The 24,733-nt window shown below is 41.6% G+C and overlaps 1 protein-coding gene across 2 annotated transcripts in view; it reads left to right on the top strand.

Moving 5' to 3' along the window:
• Nucleotides 1–4,629, top strand: part of TTPA (alpha tocopherol transfer protein) — a 46,362-nt gene extending 41,733 nt beyond the window's left edge. The window contains exons 5-6 of one of the 2 annotated variants that reach the window (XR_010090742.1): nt 3,401–4,292; nt 4,356–4,629. Coding sequence is in view for 1 of the 2 variants with exons in the window: in XM_063451362.1 (XP_063307432.1) it covers nt 3,401–3,574 (174 nt within the window). In the remaining variant the exon portion in view is untranslated. Of the gene's footprint in view, nt 1–3,400; nt 4,327–4,355 lie in introns of those variants that run through there. The other variant, XM_063451362.1, reaches the window with a different exon arrangement.
• Nucleotides 4,630–24,733: the final 20,104 nt, after the last annotated feature.

The following is a 24,733-nucleotide window of genomic DNA, read 5'->3' on the forward strand; positions in this document are numbered from 1 at the left end:
GCTAATTCTCATTCCTTGGCTACCATACGCTGTCAAAGGCAACCTAACCAATCTGACAAATTTCAATAAAAAAAATCAAGCCTTATATTTGACCCTGTAACTTTCACAAACACTATAAAACCTCTACATGTGGGGTACTGTTATACTCAGGAGACTTCGCTGAACACAAATATTAGTGTATCAGAACAGTAAAATATATCACAGCAATAATATCCTCAGTGAAAGAGCTGTTTGTGTGTGAAAAATGCAAAAAACTTCACTTTCACTGACAATATCATCGCTGTGATATGTTTTACTGTTTTGAAACACTAATATTTGTGTTCAGCGAAGTCTCCCGAGTAAAACAGTACCCCCATGTACAGGATTTAGGGTGTCATAGAAAGTTACAGGGTTAAGCACAGTGCTAGCAAATTAAATTATCTGGACTTTTGGCCTGGGTTGGCAGGCAGGTCCCTCAAATTGCAATCATTAAAATTACTTAATTAGGTAAAAATATTACATAAATATGCACGTAGAATTTTAATATATATACATATTTATATATTTGACGTCTACGTGTATATTTATGAAATTATTAATGTAATTTTGTATGTGGACATATGTATATTTCGTATTATTTTTATTTATTTATTTATACATAGATATATATATCATTACATTCTAAGTGTATTTTGATATAAATATATATATATCAATATCAAAATACTGTTAGAATAAAATTGAATATATATATAATTTTTTTTTAATTATTAAAAATTATTTTTATTTTGTGTTATTTATTTTTATTAACATATTATTTGTATTTTATAATAATATATATATACCATATATATAGTTATTATATATATTGTATATATTCGTGTGTAATTTAAATATAAGTGTATTTTTATATTAATATACGTATATATAAATATAAAAATACACTTAGTGTGACATTATATATATGATACATATACATATATTATATATATAGATATAATACATGTATATATATCATATATATATACACATATTATAATTTTTTTTACACTGATTGTTTTTTTTTTAAACTTTATTTTATGATTTTACACTTGCAGGGAGACTGCCTGTCAGCACAGACAGTCCCCCTGCAGGCAGATACAAAGACCCCTATTGCGGTCATGTGATCGAGTGATCACATGGCCGTGGGGTCCTGATCTGCCGAGGGGGGACTGCCCGGGCAGACAGGCAGTCCCCCTGGACCGGGAGGAGAGCTGATCGCCGCCGTGGGACCGACGGCGATCAGGTAAGTAGCCCAAAACCGTTATGACGGTTCAGGACCGTCAGCGGTCCAAACGCACGTTTTACCGCTGACGGTCCTGAACCGTCAGCGGTCCTGAAGGGGTTAAGCTGGGTGCCTATAGTGGTCCTTTAAGTTCAGCCTTTCCCACATCTGTTTTTGCTGTTGAAAAAAAAACAGTTTAAGGCCCTTTCCAATTTTGCAAAAAACTAGGAAAAAGATGCCTGAAAGCCAGGGTGGGTGTAACAAGGTCAATTTTTTTTTTTTTTTTAAATAAAAAAAGCATTCACACATAAAGCATTTCAGCAAGCTAAAGTTCTTTAGGGGTCCTGGATGTCCTTTAACCCCTGTACCACAGTAAGTAACACTAACCATTAACATGTATACTAAGTTAACACTAAACCTAAACTAAAAATGTAATGTACTACGTGAAATATGTGTTAGGTGAAAGTAATACCATTTTGGGGATCTAGAGACATTCATAAATAAACAAAATGTGTTAACACCATTTACTGGATAAGAGCCTCTTTAGCCTAATGGGTTTAGTGAAAAGGAGCAACAGGTTTTCTTCTAAATGTTATCAAATACCGTATATACTCGAGTATAAGCCGAGTTTTTCAGCACATTTTTTGTGCTGAAAAACCCCAACTCGGCTTATACTCGAGTCAATAGTCTGTATTATGGCAATTTGCATTGCCATAATACAGACTGGGGCTGTGTGAGATGTTACTTACCTCTCCTGCAGCTCCTGTCAGCTCTTTCCTCCTCCGCGCCGTCCGTTCAGCACCTCGGTCAGCTCCCAGCGCGGCTCTCGCGAGACTTACAGTGGGAGCTGACAGAAGAGCTGACCGGACGGCGCGGAGGAGGAAAGAGCTGACAGGAGCTGCAGGAGAGGTAAGTAACATCTCACACAGCCCCCCTCTCCCCCCCACTGAACTACCAATCCCACTGGACCACCAGGGAAGGAGCCCCCCTCCCTGCCATATATCAAGCAGGGAGGGGGGACGAAAAAATGTATAATAGTAATAAAAATAAATAAATGAATAATATAACAAAAAAATTAAAATAATAATACAATAATAATAAAAATAGTAATAAAAAAAATAATATAACAAAAAATATCCTATAATAACTCATATACACACTGCACTCATATACACAATGCATTCATACACACACACTGCACTCATATACACACTGCATTCACACACACACACACACACTGCACTCATATACACACTGCATTCACACACACACACTGCACTCACACTGCATTCATATACACACTGCATTCATACACACACACTGCATTCACACACACACACTGCACTCATACATACACTGCACACACTGCACTCATACACACACACTGCACTCATACACACACTGCATTCACACACACACACTGCACTCATATACACACTGCATTCACACACGCACACTGCACTCACACTGCATTCATATACACACTGCATTCATACACACACTGCACTCATATACACACTACATTCACACACACACTGCACTCATATACACACTGCATTCACACACACACACTGCACTCACACTGCATTCATATACACACTGCATTCACACACACACACTGCACTCATATATACACTGCACACACTGCACTCATACACACACACTGCACTCATACACACACTGCACTCATACACACACACTGCACTCATACACACACACTGCACTCATACACACACACTGCACCCATACACACTGCACCCATACACACTGCACCCATACACACTGCACTCATACGCACACACTGCGTTCTCATACGCACTGCATTCATTATATACACACACTGTAAATAAAAATTCAATGAATATATTTTTTTTAGGATCTAATTTTATTTAGAAATTTACCAGTAGCTGCTGCATTTCCCACCCTAGTCTTATACTCGAGTCAATAAGTTTTCCCAGTTTTTGGGGGTAAAATTAGGGGCCTCGGCTTATATTCGGGTCGGCTTATACTCGAGTATATACGGTATTTATTTCTTATCTAAAATAGAATAAAATGCGATACCCTATGAAATAAAACATAATAACATTTATATTTAATATAATGAAATTGTTATAATATTTGTGAGAATCACTTCTTTTTCCGTTACCTATATTTCAGGTGCACTTGCATGGAGGCAACTATATACCAACTCTTCACAATCACTTTGCAGAGAATATCCTTCCTCCTGAATATGGGGGGACAGGACCAGCAATGAGTGAACTTAGTGAGGAATGGACAAATTACATCATGAACTGTGAAGATTACCTGCTCAGTATATCTGAGACTACATAGCCCCAACCACCCGAAAATAATATATTCCTATCATTTAGATACATTTAATTATGAAAATCTCAAACAATTGAAGAGCAATATTTTGGAAATATTACTCACTAAATGGTAATTTTAAAGATATCACTTGGTATAATGAAAAAAGCATTTTGCATGGTGCGTAGTTTAAGGACCATTCCACAATCAATTGTATCTAGGTAATGGTGCTGGGGTAAAACTGGATTTTCCAGATTCCTTATGTGTATTAATATAACAAATGGGTTTACATTGCAAAACATTATACATGATAATTCAATTTCGAGGAGCTGATGTATTGATACCTCAAGGAAGGGCACAATTTATATTAGGGTTTTTTTTTTTTGGAGTGAAAAAAAAAATCTCAGGTAGCAATTTTCCTGATATTTCAAATGCCTTTTGCAGAAGTAAATATGTTTCTAAATAATGAGATTGAGTCTCAGTTTCTTAAGTTTACATGTATTTTTAGATGAAAACATAACATGATGGGACTGCTAATGAGAAAAAATAAATCACCACATATATGACATCCTTTAGAACCACTTGATAGGTAACACTAAATATTTTCAATTTACAAATGAATATTCCATAGGTATTTTACAATGCTTAAAAAAATCCTTAGGGGAAGATAGTACAAGAGTCAATGCATTTCATGAAATTATACTTCGTTTAGCAGTAGTTTTGCTTAAAAAAAAAAAAAAAAATTGTTTTGAGTGATATCTCATTCTCTTATACTGGTGACTGACATTATATATATATATAAATAAAGCAATAAGTCTGGCACTCTGTCCTAAAACTATAGAAAAAAACTTACACCGAGGTGCTGCTCTGCGCTGAATATGAAGATAAATAATGAAGATGAGAGCACTTAATGGATTTTCAAAGTGAAAAAGTGTATTTAAATGTTGCCAATAAAGATCAACGTTTAGACCTAAGGGTCTTTATCAAGCTTGATAAAGACCCTTAGGTGGAAACTTTGATCCTTATTGGCAACATTTAAATACACTTTTTCACTTTGAAAATCTACTGAGTGCTCTCATCTTCATTATATATATATATACATACACACATACTTGTTTTTTTTTTTTTCTAAATGACCTGGCTGTTTAGTATGGAGAAGAGGCCAGCTGTATCTCACTCTCTCACCTTTATAAGTTCTTGTTCATCCAATGGGCATGAGGTTGGTACACATAGCTATCTCCTAGTTTTTAGTGGGATCTTAGCCTGTTTATTTTAGAATTATTATTTTTTTTATAATGTTGTACCTACATCTATGCAGCCAAGAAGCATATTTATTTATTGTCATGATTTTAGAATAATTTATTTTTGGGGCATTCCTGAGCTATATGAGCCTGTCGCAATTCAGTTGGAATTCTTTTTCATAACGGCTATTTTAAATAGATGTGTTTGATTGGATGAACTGGAATGGCCCACATTTTTTTGTTGTTGAAATTTCTGCTGCAAATTCTGTGTAAATACATTTTATAGATTTATCTCTGTCAAAATGCAGTAAGAATATTTTCTGAACATTATTAAGAATTTTTTTTTAAATAAATGTATTTTTATAATTTGTATTATTATGTGATGTCACGTTTATTTTTAAAACTAAAAAGTTATTGGTTATAGGAAAACTATAGTGTCAGGAAAAAAGTTGTTTTCCTGGCACTATAGCTCACTACAGTGCCCTTTTCCTTGCGCCCCTCCACCCCCTGCATTACAGATGCAAGGAAGGGTTGTAAGTGACAGAAGGGGTTAAAAACCTCTTCAGTCACTTACCTGATACCAGCGCCAATGTCCCTTAGGGCTGGTAAAGGTTCTGGCTCCGCTTGCGCATGCATAGCGAGCGCCGCGCTCACATTAGTACTTCCCCCATAGCAAACGATTGTATAATGCATTCCTATGGGATTTTGGGTGACGCTGGATTTCCTAATGCATAGCACGAGGACATCCAGCGTCAGCCAACAAAAAGTCGCCTAACCAACCGGAAGTCCCTATAGTTGCTGTCTGGAGGAGGTGGAGTTAACCCTCAAAGGTAATTATTGTAGTTTATCAATAACTGCAATAATTACCATTGCAGGGTTAAGGGACCTGGGACACTGCACCCAGACCACTTTAACGAGATGAAGTTGCCTGGGTGCCTATAGTGTCCCTTTAAGTAATTCTTGCTTCCAAATTCAGTGGATGAGAAGGATTGCAACCATCTATTTTATATTCAATTACTGAGTGTGGGGGTAGTTGTACTATTTAATAAATCAATAATATTGCACATCAAGGAAAATAAGTTATTTTCAATAATGTGCATGCTTGGCAATTTTTTTTTTATACGTAGAAAAGAAAATCACCCAGGGTCTCAGGCTTCGGTGTACACTTTGGTATTACTGTATGGACATTAAATATAAGTTCACCTGCTAATATGAAAGCAAACCCCTTGCTAAATCTATATACGTTGATTTTTTTTGCAATCTAATTAACTCTAAATAGGCAACATAATGAGGTAGCTTGCTGCACTGAAACAAGACTGTGAAAAAATAAATAAAAAACACTAGCCCCCGGACTCCAGCCACACACTGCACATTCCACACTATCCTTCGGGTTACACATTAGTGTTTGCTACTTTCTCTTATTTAAAAACTCTTTAAATTCTACCCAAAGCTATCAAATCAAAATACTTTGACATTTGATCATAGTGGATCAGAGTTTTTTTTACAGACTTTAAGGTATCTTTCCATCATGTTAGACCCCATTTACTTGTTAGTGAGAATATCAATCCATAGCTCAAGAAACTGAATGCCGTGTCTTCCAAATCCAAAGTTCTTCCACAATCTGATATAGGGAACCCAGAATCGGTTCCATATACAAAGCAAATAACCTTAAAGATGAGATGTCATGTTCTTTAAATCCACTTTCTCCCCTTGTTGATGGTGTGGACAAAGCCTAAGTCTTTTATTCTGTACCACGTTGGAGGAATAGAAAATATTATCAATTGCTTTCAAATGTGACCATTAGCAAGCCTAGATATGTTTATAGTGCATTGGTGGGAAATTGCAAAGATTTACATCAAAAATGGAATGTGCCAGCTGGTTCCACTAATCTCCGTGGTGATTGCTGCACAAGTATTTTGTACCATTTTTCCCCAATGAGCCATAATTGTATTCTGATTTTGGTTCTCGTTTATCAAGGTATATTTATGAGATAACCTTATAAAATTAGATTTGTAAAAACGAGAACATGATAAAAACTTGGATTCATATTAGGTTCTCAAGAAATTAGAGAGAGGTCACGGTTGCATATGTAACCAAAGACTGTGCAAAGAACATAATTTCACAGAACATGGCATTTCACAGAGAGTTTTAAAAAGTTTCACAATTGTTTTAGGTATTTGTTCTCTGTAGAAATGATTTATCAACTGCAAATTGTGATGTAACTTTTCCTACTCTAGACACATGCTCCATATAAGCAATAAGATCATACACATATTAAAATCATTTTGCTTTTTCACAATTCCAGAATTACACATATCTCTATTTGTCTGTTCTATTTAATTTGTCATTCTAATATATCTAATTTGTCTAACGATCTAATCGAATGGTTGGTAGGTGTAATTAAATTCAGTGGAAAGTTGCAATTAAAATGTTTTGTATGTACACGTATCCAGTTGTGCCTTTCAAAAATCTTAACTATGGAAATGTGTTTAAAAATGTCAATGTATTTTTAGGAAATGATCCAATAATTTATATTTTTGAAAATAAAAATGTATTATAAACATTTAATGTTGTTTTGTGTGTTTTCAGTAACCATAATGCTAAAGAGTTGTGAAATAAGTGCACATTACGGTGTGTACAGCAATGGAAGGGACGCAACAGCAGGAAAAAGAGTTTGGATAAAAAATGGATAATATGAACACAGAATCTATGGGAATGTGGAGGATATAGAGGGAAATGGCAAGATGACAGAGTATGAAAGTGAAGAAATAAATAGCAAGATTGTATTGTGGCTGTAATTAATCAGAGAGAGGGGTTAGCAATGTGGTATCAAGACAAAAGAAAGTTACGTAACCTGAAAACTTCTATTTGGCAACGAGGGACACTTCTGACTTAGGTGGCATGATGGGAGCCATGTAGAATGTGGATATCCAAGAACATTTCATGTGACTGCGTGACCTACTAATATACTAAGTTACTTTCTCAAACACATAAATGAGAAAGGCCAAAGTAGTTTTATTTGAATTTTATGTTGTTGCTTAACACCTGAGTTAGATACTTGTAGACAACAAACATTCTGAGTGTCTGGAAAGAGGTACAATTGTAATATTCAGTTTTAAAGAGGTCTACTTGGGTATTGTGAAAAACTAAGAAAACGTACAAAACACCCTTCACACACACAGCACTTCAAAGACACACAAAGAAAAAAAAGTAGAATAGAAAATAGAAAAAAATATATAAATTTAAATACATTCAAAATTATAAATTATAAAGTTGAGCTAGGTGGAACAAAAGGGAGTGTTGTCCCACCCCAAGGGGATATCCTAGGGAGAAACAAGATGTTTAGGCCACTACCCCTGCACCTCCCAGATCAAAGGAAAAGTTACCTAAATAGTGCTTCCAATTAGGGGGTAACCCTGGAGCTAACCTACTGACAATGAGAACAAAAATCCCAGTGTCACCCTAAATTGTGGGATACACTGGGAGGAAGCACAAAAGTATTATAAATGGCCAAAAAAAACCTTAAACTTTATTCTCAATGATAAAAAAAAAATAATGGTCCACTGAAAAAGAAAATATAAACAGTATTAAAATGGGGTATAAGAGGTGGATGGTGCCCACCTCTGGACAGGTAGGGAAGAGGGTATTTACAAAGAGAGGTAGAAGGTATGCATCCTTAAACTAGACTCATCCAAACCTCCCCTGTACACTATGTCCCAAAATGCCAAAGAGGGAACCAGAAGGTTGCAAAAGATAAATATACTACAAATTCCACATTAATAAAAATCTCTCGCTGTCCCTATATACCTTGGCACCGCACAGAGCTAATGCCTAACTGAACCAGTAACCATGAACACTCAAAACAAAAATTCAAACGTGCATAGTGCTACCCAAGTGCAAACTGAAAACAAAAGAGCTCGACACGCGTTTCAGCGTGCTAAGATGCCGACTTAGGATGGTCTCAGTACAGTGTTACATTGTAGATCCATGTTCTACCTTATGGTAACATGTAGGATTACTAGAGGGAAATGGTACAGCAATGCTAGTTATTGTAAAGCGCTGCATAATAAGTTGGCGCTATATAAATACTGATACCGGAGAAACTGACGGAAGCGAAGCACAGAGAGATGGACACAGGTTTCTTCAGGAAGGAAGAGATTCTTTATTGGATCACCGATCGGGACTCAGAGGGACTAGCGTCACCAAAATACAGCAAGTTCTGAGCCCCGGACAATAGTGCAGGCTCCTTATATAGGCACATAACTCCTCCCATATTAAGCTCCACCCGCACATTCTCTTAACCAATCAATACAAATAAGAATTAACTTCCTGCTTGACCGCATGGCTTGTCCAGCACAATGGAGGAGGGGGAATACTACATCCTGTATTCTTGCACATGCTCCGTACACTACTGATCGTATCTTGCCTCGTGCAACCAACTGATCGATACGTCAGCATATGCACGTACACATGCCACGTGGTAATCTCGGCCTACTAAATTTATTTTTACCGAGATTCCACCACATTCCCCCCTTTGATGCCTCTTGATATTTTACAATTACTTGAGGCATCACTTAACCTTGGTTTGCATACACCGCAAGTTACCTTGAACCAGACCAGACTTATCTTATGATGTGAATCTTCAACACTCATCTTCCTGCATTGGTTCTCCCTGATCTAGAGCCTTATACTTATAAACCGCCATTATCTGTGCAGCAGCCTTCCTCTCTGCTATATTTTCTATCAGGCTTTGCACAGACCTAACTACTAAGGGTATAAGACACGGCAGGAGTAGACACAACATTAAAATCAGTAGGACTCCACCTACCACTGCCTTAAGCCCTCCAAACCACTCATACCAGCTACCAAACCAACTACTTGGATTATACCCTTTCCATACCTGAGTAGGCACATGCGCTAGTTTAACCATATGGCTAGTAAGCTCAGCTATTGCTTGCCCTTCGTCATCTATTTGAAGACAGCAATTGCTCAGGTTAAACTTCCCACATACACCTCCCTCTACTGCCAAAAGGTAATCCAAGGCTAATCTATTTTGGTAGACTGCTGTCCTCATCCTGGTGTTATGCTTCGCTAGAAGATTGAGCGCTTGTGATGTCTCGTTGGTGATAATCTCAACCACCGCCTGTAATCTTATAATTCGGTTGAGCATATAAATAGGGGTTCTATAACCAAAGGTACCATCTTCTGCCCACGTGGCTGGCCCATAATAATCTATGATACGCTGGGGAGGCCATTCATCATCTTCCCAGGCGCCTATCTCTATGGGTCCCCTTTTCTTCCTATGATTCACATCATACACTTTAACACCTAAAGTCTCACCTGTTTCAATCGGTAACAAGAAGAAGGATGGTTTGAGCATACCCAACACACATGCCCCTTCCCAGTCCTGTGGCAACTCCGAATAGGCTTTCTTACCACAGATCCAGTACAAATTTGCTGGGGCTCTCCAGGTAGATGTGATGGATAAATCAAACCACACATCCTTTAAATTGGCGTATCTAGCAAACGGGTTAGATGGTTCTGAGACATTTGAAGCCGACCACCAAGTTGTATTCTTTGTATCATCATCATAAGCTTTTTGCCCTAGACAAGTTAATTCTCCTACAGAAGTGTTATACATTATTCCTTTCCTTGCTATGCAAACATAACCTATGATGGAGGTCTTTAATCTCCACTCAGATTTACCTCTAACACTCATATGATAATCGGCTTGTGTAGATATTAGTTGGTCAACTGCCTCAGAACCGGACATTACCTCCTTTGCTTCCCAAGGCCATTGGTCTCCCATGTTAGTACCTCCACACACATAGCAGTTGGTAACATTAAGACTACCGGCAATACTTTCGGCTAAATCAATAAACAGGTTTTTAGCATTATGGGGGATCTTATTATCTATACTCATCTCTTCATAAAAGGAATGATATACTTGATGAGTTTGGGAGGATACCGTATCAGTCTCTATCCCTATAAACAATACTGTCCCAGGATCTAAACCCGTCCCGTATATTTGAAACCCAAATAAATTGCCATATTTGTCTAAGAACTTATCGGGGTTATTTATAAGTATATGGATGGGATTACATTCCATAGACTTACAATATGGGCTAGTCGGCAACTTAGTCACTATCATGTCTTTGTCTACTGTCTGTCCCCAAGTCGCCCACCCCACACAAGACCAATATGGGCAAAAGTTATAGTCTTTATTTGGGCATCTAGGACTCACATATTTATTTTTACTACTGGGACAAATATATTTATCATTAGACCCATACGTCCTCTCCCATCTAAGATCCCCACATACATTCCACGGCTTTCTACCACTTGATATCGCCTTACACGCATCAAATAGCAGAACACCCGAAGAATGTATGGATTCTAACACCGTTTTATTAATTAAGGTCCCCTGAGGATCTCCATTCCTGAGAGTCAACCAAATTGTACGAGGTTGATACTCCGGACTGAAGCACTTAGGTTCTCCTACTCCTAAATGGCACACACTATAGTCTATATTTAGGTATCTACATCTCGATACATCTCCTTTACACTCGTATTGTGAGTGCCAAATTAGGGTTTGGGAAATATGGTTACCTGTTCTCGTAGTCTTAATGCATACCTCACAGCTAGGAGTGTCGGTACCTCTACCTTCCTGAATATAAAAATACACATAAATAAACACTATCAAAAACACATCTTTCGCCGTCATCCTCAGTCTTCGTCCGTGCGAAGGCACCTCAGCTTCCAGGATGTAAGGGCTGCAGGGAATGGAGTTCTGCTCGTCTTCACAGGAGTCCCTTCGAGACTTTTCCTGGCTTATAAACTATACGTCGGTGGGCGGACAGGCTTTATTATGGCCTTCTCACTCACGCACCAAATCCCTGTAACAATAAAATTTGTAATCCACAATAGTTCCTCGTTACTCCGACTGAGTAGTGCGTTTTAACCGGATCTTGCAGGGATTCTCTGGATCTGCTGTAACTTGCCAAGAATCGACTGCTGCTGGTTTAACCCTGGAGTGATGTATCCACGGAGTCACTTCGGCTACTTTTATTGCTGTAGGGGTAGACAAAAGAACAACATAAGGACCTCTCCACTTGGGCCCTAACGGTAAATTATTCCACTCTTTAATCCACACTTGATCTCCTGGATGATAACTATGAACAGGGGGATAAATATTCACAGGTAATCTATCTTGTACCCATTTCTGTACCTCCTCCATAGTCTTACCCAACTCTACAACCTGCTGCCGGGTAATTCCTTCTCCCAACTGACTCAAATCCCCCCTTAAGTTACCAAGTACGGGAGGTGGTCGCCCATACATGATTTCAAAAGGAGAGAGGCCCATCCTTCTGGTAGGGGTACTGCGGATTCGCAATAGAGCTATGGGTAAGAGAACGTTCCACTTAAGTTGGGTTTCCTGACACATTTTAGCCAACTGGTTCTTAATAGTTCTATTCATTCTCTCTACCTTACCAGAACTCTGGGGTCTATATGCTGTATGAAGCCTCCACTTTATACCAAGCATATGAGTCAGTTGTTGTAGGCACTGATGAACAAAAGCTGGACCATTGTCCGATCCTATAGAACAGGGTAGTCCATATCGGGGTATTATTTCTCGTAGCAGGAACTTCTCCTGCTTTCTCTGTACGAGTAGGACATGCTTCTACCCAGCCTGAGTAGGTGCACACAATTACCAGCAGGTAACGATGTCCACCCGATTTAGGCATCACTGTAAAGTCAATTTGTAAATCGGACATGGGGAGTCCCCCCATAAACTGGACTCCTGGTGGCTTTACTGGTCCTTGTCTTGCATTATTTTTAGCACACGTTACACATCTTCGTACAATGGCCTGAGTCAAGTTGGACAATCTTGGTATGTAGAAATGTTTTCTGAGAGATTCTTCAGTACTGTCTCTCCCAGAATGTGTCCCGTTATGATAATTTTGGACAATTTCTACCGCTAGTGATGCTGGTATGACTATTCTTCCATCTTCTAGCTGATACCACTTGTTCTCCAAATACTTTCCTGGTTCAGTCTTTAACCACTCCTCTTCTTGAGCTGTATAAACTGGAGTCCATTGGGACAGTGGAGTTGGTATAAGAGCAGCTATATGCCCCACATACTCCTGTCTTCCTGATTCAGCAGCACGCTTAGCTGCACTATCTGCCATCCGATTTCCGTTGGTTACATCACCATCTCCTCTCAGATGCGCTCGACAATGTATGATACCGACTTCTTTCGGCTCCCACACTGCTTCCAATAGTTGTAGGATTTCAGCTGCGTATTTGATTTCTTTGCCTTCTGAATTCAGTAGTCCTCTTTCTTTATACAAAGCTCCGTGGGCATGAGTGGTTAGAAACGCATATTTGGAGTCCGTGTAGATGTTCACTCTTAAACCTTCAGCCAATTGTAACGCTCGTGTTAGTGCTATCAATTCTGCCTTTTGTGCTGATGTTCCTTTCGCCAGTGGCCGAGCTTCTATCACCTTGTCTATTGTTGTTACTGCATATCCTGCATAGCGGATCCCTTCTTTCACATAACTACTGCCGTCGGTATAATATTGAACATCAGGGTTCTGGATGGGAAAATCACGAAGATCTGGTCTACTTGAGAATACTTCATCCATTACTTCCAAACAATCATGTTGACTTTCAGTAGGTTGTGGCAAAAGGGTAGCTGGATTTAAGGTGTTTACAGTCTCTAAATGCACTCTGGGGTTTTCACACAACATTGCTTGATACTTGGTCATACGGCTGTTACTAAACCAATGATTTCCTTTGTAATCCAACAACGTCTGTACTGCATGTGGGACTCGTACATAAAGTTCTTGACCCAGAGTGAGTTTATCGGCTTCAGCTACTAGCAGGGCGGCTGCAGCTACGGCTCTTAGACAAGGTGGAAGTCCGCTGGCCACTGCATCCAATTGCTTAGACATGTAGGCAACAGGTCTTTGCCATGATCCCAAGTACTGTGTCAATACTCCCACAGCCATTCTTCTTTGCTCGTGTACATATAAGTAGAATGGTCGTGTGTGATCAGGTAGACCTAATGCTGGGGCACTCATCAAAGCCTTCTTCACATCTTCAAATGCCGTTTGCTGTTCTTGGGTCCATAAGAAGGGGTCGTGCTCTGTACCTTTGATAGCTGCGTACAGAGGTTTTGCCAGTATCGCATAGCTGGGAATCCATATCCTACAGAAGCCTGCTGCCCCCAAGAATTCTCGCACTTGTCTTCTATTCTTGGGTATTGGTATTTGGCAGACAGCTTCTTTTCTCTCTGGCCCCATAATTCTTTGACCTTCAGAGATATGGAATCCCAGATATTTGACAGTTGGCAAACACAACTGAGCCTTCTTTCTAGACACCTTGTATCCTGCCTTCCATAGAATGTGTAGTAGATCGTGCGTTGCTTGCTGACAGATTTCTTTTGTAACTGCTGCTATCAACAAGTCATCTACATATTGTAACAATACACACTCTCCTGGGATGGACTCGAAATCCAGTAGATCTTGACTTAGGGCTGAACCAAATAGGGTAGGTGAATTTTTAAACCCTTGGGGCAGTCTTGTCCAAGTCATTTGGCGTTTTGAGCCCGTTACAGCGTTCTCCCATTGGAAAGCGAAAATACATTGACTTTCTGCGGCAATTCGGAGGCAAAAGAAGGCATCTTTGAGGTCTAAGACTGTAAAGTAAGTAGCCCCGCCCGGAATTAAAGCAAGCAGGTTATATGGATTGGGTACAACTGGATGTATACTAACAACCGCATCATTGACTGCTCTCAAGTCCTGCACAGGTCGATACTCATCTGTACCGGGCTTTTGAACAGGCAGCAATGGGGTGTTCCAGGGGGAAGTACAGAATTTTAGGATACCATACCGTATGAACTTATCCAGGTAGGATTGGATGTTCTTCTTAGCCTTCTGCGGGATGTGGTATTGTCTTAGGCTCACTGGATAAACCCCAAGTTTTAGTTCAATTTTTATAGGTGGAATATTGCGGGCCAGTCCTGGTGGGTTGTTCTCTGCCCAAACTCCTGGTATGTTAAATAATGTCTCATCACTCCTAGGGTTTTGGCTAGTCAACGCTGTATAAAGTCGCCACTCTTCTTCCTTTGGTACGGATAATGTCATGATACCTGAAGGTCCATTAAACTTTAAAGATGTTGTTCCATTTGGTAGGAACGTAATCTGCGCTTGTAACTTGGATAGCATATCACGTCCCAGCAATTGGACTGGACATTCAGGCATATAAAGGAATTGATGTTTTACTACGTGGCCTCCCAATGTACAGAGTCGACTTTTAAGAACCGGTTTTTCAGCACTTCTTCCAGTTGCTCCTATCACAGTAATAGTCCTTCCAGATGGAGGAGCAACTAGATTAGTCACCACTGAATGTTCAGCACCAGTGTCGATCATGAACGCACTCCTTTTTCCCCCTATTGATACATCGACCATAGGCTCCGCTCGACCAAGGGGGATGGAGCCCGGTCGGTATCAATAGTCCTCCATGACCGTGTCAGCCAATCCTACAAAGTCCCTACCTTCTCTATCGCGGGACCTTTGCGCTGCTGGAATATACCTGTCTTCCCTAACACTTCCTCTGTTCCCATTACTCCCTCTATTACCATTACTCCCTCCGGGGCCTCCTCTACCTCTCGCTCTGCCTCTAAAGTTTCCGTAGCCTGCCCTGGGTAGGTCTCTCTCGTACTGCTCTCTTTGCGGACATTCGTTCCTCCAATGCCCTTCTTCCTTGCAATACGCACATTGATTCCTACTCAAAGGCTCCCTATTCCATCTACTATCGCCTCTATCTGGGCCCCGTCTATCTACGCCTGCGATCGCTACCGCTAGCATATCAGCCTTTTTACGCATCTTGCGCTCTTCCTCTTTCTTACTTTCTGTTTCCCTATTCATATAAACCTTATTCGCTACCTCCATTAGTTGGGTGATTGACATACCTGCAAACCCTTCTAACTTTTGTAGCTTGCGCTTAATATCTCCGTAAGCTTGGCTGACAAAGGCGGAGTTCACCATTCGGGAATTATCTGCGTCTTCCGGATTAAAGGGGGTATACAAGCGGTATGCCTCCAATAATCGGTCATAAAAGACACTGGGCGCTTCATCGCTTTTCTGAATCACCTCAACTGTCTTCGACATGTTAATAGCTTTCTTTCCTCCGGCTTTCATGCCAGCAATTATAGCGTCTCTATAGGCTCTGAGTTGAACCATATCAGCACCATTTACATTCCAATCGGGATCGGTGTTGGGATAATGTGTTGCGGCCCATGCTGATGGATTGGCTTGGTTTAAAGTACGGGCTTTATCCTCTAGTGCTTTAATGGCCGCTTGATTAATTCTTGTCCTTTCCTCATTGTTGAATAAAGTCATTAATAACTGCTGGCAATCAGCCCATGTCCGGTTATGTGTCTGTACTATTGAGGTGAACAGATCAGTCATAGCTTGTGGTTTCTCAGTATACGAGGAATTGTGGGTCTTCCAATTTAAGAGATCGGTTGTCGTGAATGGGACATATACAAAGACTGGGTCAGCATGTGCCATTTGGCCTGCGGCATCGATATAGGCTGGCCCAGGATTCAGACGAAGAGGCATCTGATAGTGTTTTAATTGTTGGGCACCGGTCAACTGTCGGGTCTGTATGGGGCTACGTGGAGGGGCGTCAGTCATAGGTTCCAGTCGGGGAGAAATAGGGTATGGGGATGTGGGAGCTTGGTTTTGGGAAAAGGTTGTAAATAAAACACTTCGAGTCGAGCTAGATGAAGCTTGACCGGAAGTCTGAAGTGGCGCCAAATCAGGATATTCGTTTTTAATGGGGGTTGGTTCTGATTCCGGAAGGGGAGATTTAGTACGAGGGGGGGTGGATCCTATACTGGAAGAGGAAGCGGAAGTGGATGAGGGTAATGAGGGGAGGGTTGCAGGACTTCCTGCATTTGCGTCACTTCCTCTTAACGGAAAGTAAGGGGGCGGCAAAGGGATCTCGGACTCAGGGGGCGTGTCCAAAATGGGCCTAACACCAGTCCTAGTGGACAAACAAGTCCTAGCTACCATGAGGCGACACTGCTCCTCGTGGCATGTCTGGAGCCATTTTGGCAAGTCATTTACGGCCTGTCTCCAACAATCAATATAAGGAAACTGGCCGTAAAGTTCAGGCCTACCCGATACAGCCACGTGTAAGCGCTGTACCAGAGTTGGATCCAAACTGCCACGTGGCGGCCATGCCGCAACCAAAGTAGGCCACTCCCTAGTACACAAAGTGACCAAACGTACAGGAGACATTTTAACCCCAAAATCACAAGTTTTGAATCCCTTTTTAAAATTCTTCACCATACAACCTAAGGGATCCGGAATCGTTGACTGCGACGCACCCATACTTAACAATGGAACGTCGTCGACAACGAATACTATACACGCGTACTATTCAACAGTCACACCCGTTTCCTCTGGCAACAGCACCACGTGGTACGGTTACCAAGTGAAACGTACACAATAACACAATAAACACTCAGGGAATTCCCGTACACACACAGCTGTTACACCAGTCACTAAATAATCAATATTATGCCCTTTGGCGTAACTATACAGTCACCCACGCTATAATTTTCTATATACGAATTACCCGTCTATAACACACCCCAGTAACATCGTCTTTTACAAATAGCGGTTACAGTACGGTTAGCATAGGTCAAAGCACAAGTTAAGGTCACAATACAATTATTAGTGGTTATGGTGTTAAACATGCAATGGACGACAATGATTAGTACTTATATACAGTGTCAGTAAATATACAGGGTTATGGTACCGTGCACTATAATACAGCAACACACTATTAACACTCTCGCTAGACGGCTGAGCTCGCGCTATCTAACAAGATATACACTTTACTAAACAATCTTTATCACATTTACAATTCCCAACTAAACTATTGGCCAGTACCTTGAATGGACTACCTAAAACTATATACACCCGTTTTGGTTAGCCACACTGCCCAATCACCACATATAGCGAGCTAGAGAACCGAATTTACACAGGCGCCTCTTAGTCGCACTATCAAAAGTCTAGTGGGTTCCAAATTTACACGCCTTCCCACTTAGCCCAGATAGGTTGAGAGCTAGCGAACCGAATTTACACAGGCGCCGCTTAGTCTCCCGGTCCCTCCGACCTAGCGAACGTAATATACACCCTAGAACGCTAGTCTAGACAAGACACCGGTGTCCGGCTAGGGCTATTTACACCAGGACCCCGCCTGACTAACAAAATCAAACGGTCTGACTAAAGAGCGTTCGATCGAGCGGTGCGCCTTCGCTCCTTCCCTCCGACAGAGGGGGCAGATACACAGATTCAAACCCCTTTGGGCCTACCGCACAATCGGTATACCCCTAGTGGGTCCTGCCGTCTAAAACAGCAGTTGTCTTACCTCCTCGTTCCTGAACCTGAGTTCACACTCATCGACGGGGACACCCCAGCACTTCTCACGTAGAGGCCGATGATCTCCTGGACAACAGACCAGTGGCGCCGAGACGAAGGGAGGTCCACGCAGAAGTTCAGGGGTGCAGCCGTAGAGAACGTGGGCAAAGATAGACCGTCTCACGCCTCTGCCTCTCAGCTACCGTTGAACGATGAGCTTCCCGGCCAATGCACCAAATGATACCGGAGAAACTGACGGAAGCGAAGCACAGAGAGATGGACACAGGTTTCTTCAGGAAGGAAGAGATTCTTTATTGGATCACCGATCGGGACTCAGAGGGACTAGCGTCACCAAAATACAGCAAGTTCTGAGCCCCGGACAATAGTGCAGGCTCCTTATATAGGCACATAACTCCTCCCATATTAAGCTCCACCCGCACATTCTCTTAACCAATCAATACAAATAAGAATTAACTTCCTGCTTGACCGCATGGCTTGTCCAGCACAATGGAGGAGGGGGAATACTACATCCTGTATTCTTGCACATGCTCCGTACACTACTGATCGTATCTTGCCTCGTGCAACCAACTGATCAATACGTCAGCATATGCACGTACACATGCCACGTGGTAATCTCGGCCTACTAAATTTATTTTTACCGAGATTCCACCACAATACCAATAATAATACTGCATGTGTAATGTGTTCAGTTACTTGAGGTCTCAGATGGTCTCAGCTAGATGCCAGGCTCTCTAATGGGATTAGGATATGGACCTAGGAAGCCATTGTAAGATGTTTAGCCAGAACAGTGGGAGGTGGGACAGAGTCAACAGTGTCACATCCTGCCTATTGTAGGCTTACAGTAAGATGGTATTGCAAGAGCTGGCTCTGACCATTTCCCCACTGTAATTACTGTACCTGCAGTCTCCTCCCTGTATTATGCAAACGTGTGTTAAGCCTGTAAATGTAGAAAACGCTGTGTGCTCAATCAATAAACCAGTTCATTGGAGTTCACTTTTACATCAAGAAGAAGCTTCCTTGTCACTTTTTTTGTTGTAATCTGCTGTAGTGCGATCGCCCACAGGAGAATTGCTAGCATTTTTTAGTTAGAATATAAAAAATTACCTAGAGCAACTCAGCAGTGTATCCTGCTTTGCCAGGGTATTAGCAATTCAAGTACCAGGGTCCTAGCGCTCAGGGTAGGTGTTTCGCCCTGACTATATTGCTTCCAACTGAATTGCCAGCGAGCAGAGACGCTGCATTCGCTATCATTAAAAGTACAGGCTAATGCAAAGAAACCAATGGGCGATACTAGGCCTGAATTGGTCTACCTACAGGGCTAGAGGTGCCAGGAACCGTATCATAACAACATTCTACATGCATTACTTGATAAAATTAGTTAGAGATTTAAAAGAAGCCTAGCATAGAAACTAGAGTTATCAAATAAAGTTAAAGAGTTGCCAAATCCAATGTAATCATTTAATGGTGTAGTACAGATTAAAGTGCCACTGTGAGTACTAAACCATTTAACTTAATTCAATTGGTTAAAGAGTGCCTTGGTCCTCCGTTGCTGTCCTTTCATTCAGTGTTAAAACATTTTTGAGAAGTTTAACTCTGAACTAGGGACCCTGGCCAATTGCAGCCCAACATTACACACTTTTCTCTAGCCATGCTACCAATGGGAGGCTTGCTAGGCTGAGAGCAGTCAGTTGACAATCTTAACCAATCACAGCTGCCTATTGCTGCTCAAGGTCTCTTCATTACCCTAAATAGCACAGAAGGGATGAGCTGCTGAGGACTCTTGCTTAGCATTAAAACATAAAAAAATAGTGTAACACTGAAGAGAGGGGCAGTATCTGAGAGCTCCAGACTTTATAACCGCTTCATCGAGATATAGCAGTTACAGTGTCTATTTAATTGTCATGGTTCCATGCACGCCCCTCCACTTTATAACAAATGAGCATTACCAAACATAACCAAAAGTCGCCAATTGCTTCTATTTCTAACCACTCACATTCCATTAGATTCCTCCAATTCTTTATTCTGTGGCATTAGGGGATAATAATCAGAGATAGAAGGAACCAATACAGGATCCTCCCAGGTCCCTCACGCATAGCTGGCGGTTAAGAAGGTATTAATATAACTTGTGCCACGAAGAACAGGTATATCTACAATAAAACAATGTTTTGGCCTGCAAGGCTTTTTCCCAGGCTGAGAAATGTTAGTTTCTGTTTATGCATGCTGACTCGTGATCTTAAATGAAATATGTTTTTCTCATAACAAGCAAGCAATTTATTTTTTTGTCTGACAAATACCTTGTGACACAAGCAATGGGATAAAAGCCTCAATAGCTTCAGGTGTGCTTCCCAAGAGCCTGCATTATTTCTCTAAATTCATTTTATGAAAGTTTATCTAAATCTCTAAATTGTTTGGAAATGAAAGGCTAAACCATGCTCCCCAGTGCCTTTCTTGCAGATACAAGTTATTTACATAAATACATGCAGGGTTATTTACGAAACTCAAGACTGCTGTGAAGTAAAGTTAAATAAAATCCACACAACAAAATGTAAGGCAGATAAGGTGATCGGAAAAATTCTCCAATTCTTTTTTGCATAACGTTTGCCACTGCAATTCGAATTTTGCAGCAACTGGCTGTCTAGTGAATAAATCCCTTGGATGTTATTGATTTACAGAAGAATAGAAGCACCAGGCTGAAATATCCCACCACAACTGGAAGCAGAGATGCCACGACTGTCCAAATGGAAACTGACCCGTATTTGCGTTTTTTATTATAATGAAATAATATGAAAGATAATTGTATTCTAGTATGAAAGTAATGCTGTAATAATAATATTCTGCCATCTGCTGGTGAAAACGTTAAAAATATATTTTGGCATTCTAAGAATCAATTGTTCCTCACCATGTTGTTTCAAAATAAAACATGAAAAACCATACAGGACGATTGATAATAAAAATGAAATATGGCCAATATAGGCATAATTTACCTTTTTGTCTAGGTCTAGTCTATAGACTTCTGATGTGGAATGTCAGATTGTTAATAAGCACTCACAATATTATTTTCGTAATACAGTAAGTACTGACTGAAACAGTAAGACGCTGTGCTGAAGCAGTATACAGAAAAAAAGTTTTAAAAAATTACATTTCAAATTTTAGACCATAATAGTTGAAATGAAAACATAGCCAACTTGAAGAGGTTTATCAATTCAGTTACTTTGGCCTACCTTTTTAAATTCACTTTGAATTTCTGAAAAGGCAGCCAATAACGCTGTAGGCTTTCATGATTGTGTAAAGGCCCAAAAATCAACTTCATTAGGAAATGACATGTACCAGTGATATATAAACAATAAATAATAAAACAGAAAGATTTGTACAGTACTTCACTATTAATAAGCTAATGTCTTGGGCGCATAACACGAACAGAGATGGCTATAGAGCAATGACAATACATGGCTCTTTAGTGACCTGTTTATAAACAGAATAGTACAAAAAAATCAAAATGTGATCATCAGCAAATTTAAGAATTGAGATTTCACTTACATTAGAAGATACAGTATTACTTAAAGGAACCCAGGCCACTTCTGCTCATTGAAGTAATCTGGGTGCAGTGTCCCTGTCACCCTTAGTCCTTCAATATAAAACTTTGCAGTTTTTTAAGAAACTGCAATGTTTACGTTGAAGGACAAAGACTGCCTCTAGTGGAGCTTCCTGCAGTTTACCGGACCCTAGGTCACCTAAATGATGCTAGACATCCTCACGGTCTGCATGAGGACGTCCAGCATCAGTAAAAGCCCTATAGGATAGCATTAAATCAATGCTTTTCTATGGAGAGGGCCTAATATAGAATGTGACGTAGAAACATAGAAACATGTAATGTGATGACAGATAAGAACCATTCGGCCCATCTAGTCTACCCGATTTTATAAATACTATCATTAAGTCCCTGGCCTTATGTTATAGTTAGGATAGCCTTATGCCTATCCCACGCATGCTTAAACTCCCTCTACCACTTCAGCTGGAAGGCTATTCCATGCATTCACTACCCTCTCAGTAAAGTAATACTTCCTGATATTATTTTTAAACTTTTGTCCCTCTAATTTAAGACTATGTCCTCTTGTTGTGGTAGTTTTTCTTCTTTTAAATATAGTCTCCTCCTTTACTGTGTTGATTCCCTTTATGTATTTAAAATATACGCTTGCAGTGCTTGCGCACATGTGCTTTAGGTCCAGTGGCGGATCCAGAGCCTGATCTCGGGAGGGGCACTTGTAGATTATTTAAATAAATAATCCAGACACAATAACCACTACAGCTCAATTTAGTGGTTATAGTGCCAATAATGCCAAGACCCCCTCCCAGAGTAAGTAGTCAAACTGTTTAAGAACTGTTTGACAACTTACCTGAGGTCCTCTGGGGAATGGGGCTGTAGTAGGGCAGAGGAGCAGTGGTATGTGTGAGTGGTGCAATGTGTGAGGGGTGCAGTGTGTGTGTGTGTGTGTGAGGGGGACAGTGTATTAGCAGTGTGTGTGTGTGAAGGTTGCAGTGTGTACGTGAGGGCGGCAGTATATGTCAGGGGTGCAGTGTGTGTGTGTGTGACAGTTACAGTGTGTGTGGGGGGCAATGTATGTGTGTGGGGGCAGTGTGTTTATGGGGGCAGTGTGTGTATGTGGGGGCAATGTGTTTATGGGGGGCAGGGGCAATGTGTGTGTATGGGGGGCAGGGGCAATGTGTGTATAGGGGGGGCAGGGGCAATGTGTGTGTATATGGGGGGCAGGGGCAATGTGTGTGTATATGGGGGGCAGGGGCAATGTGTGTGTGTGTATGGGGGCAGGGGCAATGTGTGTGTGTGTGTATGGGGGCAGGGGCAATGTGTGTGTGTGTGTGTGTATGGGGGGCAGAGGCAATGTGTGTGTGTGTGTGTGTATGGGGGCAGGGGCAATGTGTGTGTGTGTGTATGGGGGGCGGGGGCAATGTGTGTGTATGTGTGTGTATGGGGGGCAGGGGCAATGTGTGTGTGTATGGGGGGCAGGGGCAATGTGAGTGTATATGGGGGGCAGGGGCAATGTGTGTGTGTGTATGGGGGGCAGGGGTAATGTGTGTGTGTGGGGGGGCAGGGGCAATGTGTGTGTGTGTGTGTATGGGGGGCAGGGGCAATGTGTGTGTATGTGTGTGTGTGTGTGTGTGTGTATGGGGGGCAGGGGCAATGTGTGTGTAGAAGAAGGATAGGGGGGGGGGCTTTTTTTTTTTTAATGTGTGTGTGTTTTTTTTTTTAACATTTAATTAAAATTAATATATAATTTATGTCCCCCCTCCCTTCTTACCTTTACTGGGAGGAGGGGGGACATCTTTCTTTCCCTGGTGGTCCCAGTGGGGATTCCCTGGTGGTCCCAGTGGTAGGAGTGAACTCTAGCCCGCGCTCCAGGGCTAGAGTTCACTCTCGCGAGATTTGGAGCGTTGCCGTGGTAACCGCGGCAACGCTCCAAATCTCGCGAGAGGAGGACCCGGAGGAGCTGCTGGTAACAGCTCCCGGGTCCTCTCTCCCTCCCCTGCCGGTCGGCTGTCAGTAATGTGCCTGCGGACCGGGGAGGGAGATCACTGATCACTGATCTCCCTCCCGGTCTGCAGGCACAATGCAGGGCTGGCACTTGGGCAATGTCAGCCCTGCATTAGCCGGCAGGGGAGAATCTCGGGGGGGGGGCAATTGCCCCGTTGCCCCCCCCCTGGATCCGCCACTGTTTAGGTCCCCTTACTGGATAATGTTGGAGGAGGCAGAGCGCCTACCCAGCACTGAGGGACATTGGTGCTGTAATTGGGTAAGTGTTAAAGGGTTTTTAACCCTTTCAGTGCTGGTGGGAGGGAGGGGGGAGGGACTAGAGGGCACTACAGCTTTGTATTCCTTACTCTATAGAATCCCTTTAAGCTTTCTGAAAGAACTTGAATATAAAGGTTTCCCTGGACTCAATAAGGAAGGGAAAGACATGACTGCTGCCCAGGGAGGGGGGTGGATTAAGGGGGATACAAATGTAGCGAGAAGGGAACTGGTATATAAGGGAATCTGGGGGTGGGCCCCTTGCCACTCAGCAGGTAGGAAGAGATCTAACAGGAGCTTTCCCACCCTTTTTCTTCAATCTCCTTCCATCTTCCTACATCTCCTGAGAGTGTTTAAAAAAAAAAAAAAAAAAAGATTTTACTGACCTTAAAATTATTTACTCACCTTTGCAAGTGAAGAGCTATGGCGGTGGTATCCAAGGATGCACTGGTTGAGATGCTGCAGGCATACCTGGCGGCGAATGGCTCCGGGTCATTGGGTGAAGTGATGGCCAGCCTGCACGGTGGCAGCGACGATGCAGCGGTGGCGGAGCCTGAGGAGAGGCAGGATGGCGGTAGGAGGCCTAGGCAATCCAGACCTCCTACGCGCCTTTCCCCCAGCCCGGTGCGGCGAAGCAGCGGTAGAAGGAGAGCGACCGGGGCGGACGCAGCAAGCGGAGCGG

Source organism: Pelobates fuscus, chromosome 4 (assembly GCF_036172605.1).
Source record: "Pelobates fuscus isolate aPelFus1 chromosome 4, aPelFus1.pri, whole genome shotgun sequence".
Taxonomy (NCBI): domain Eukaryota; kingdom Metazoa; phylum Chordata; class Amphibia; order Anura; family Pelobatidae; genus Pelobates; species Pelobates fuscus.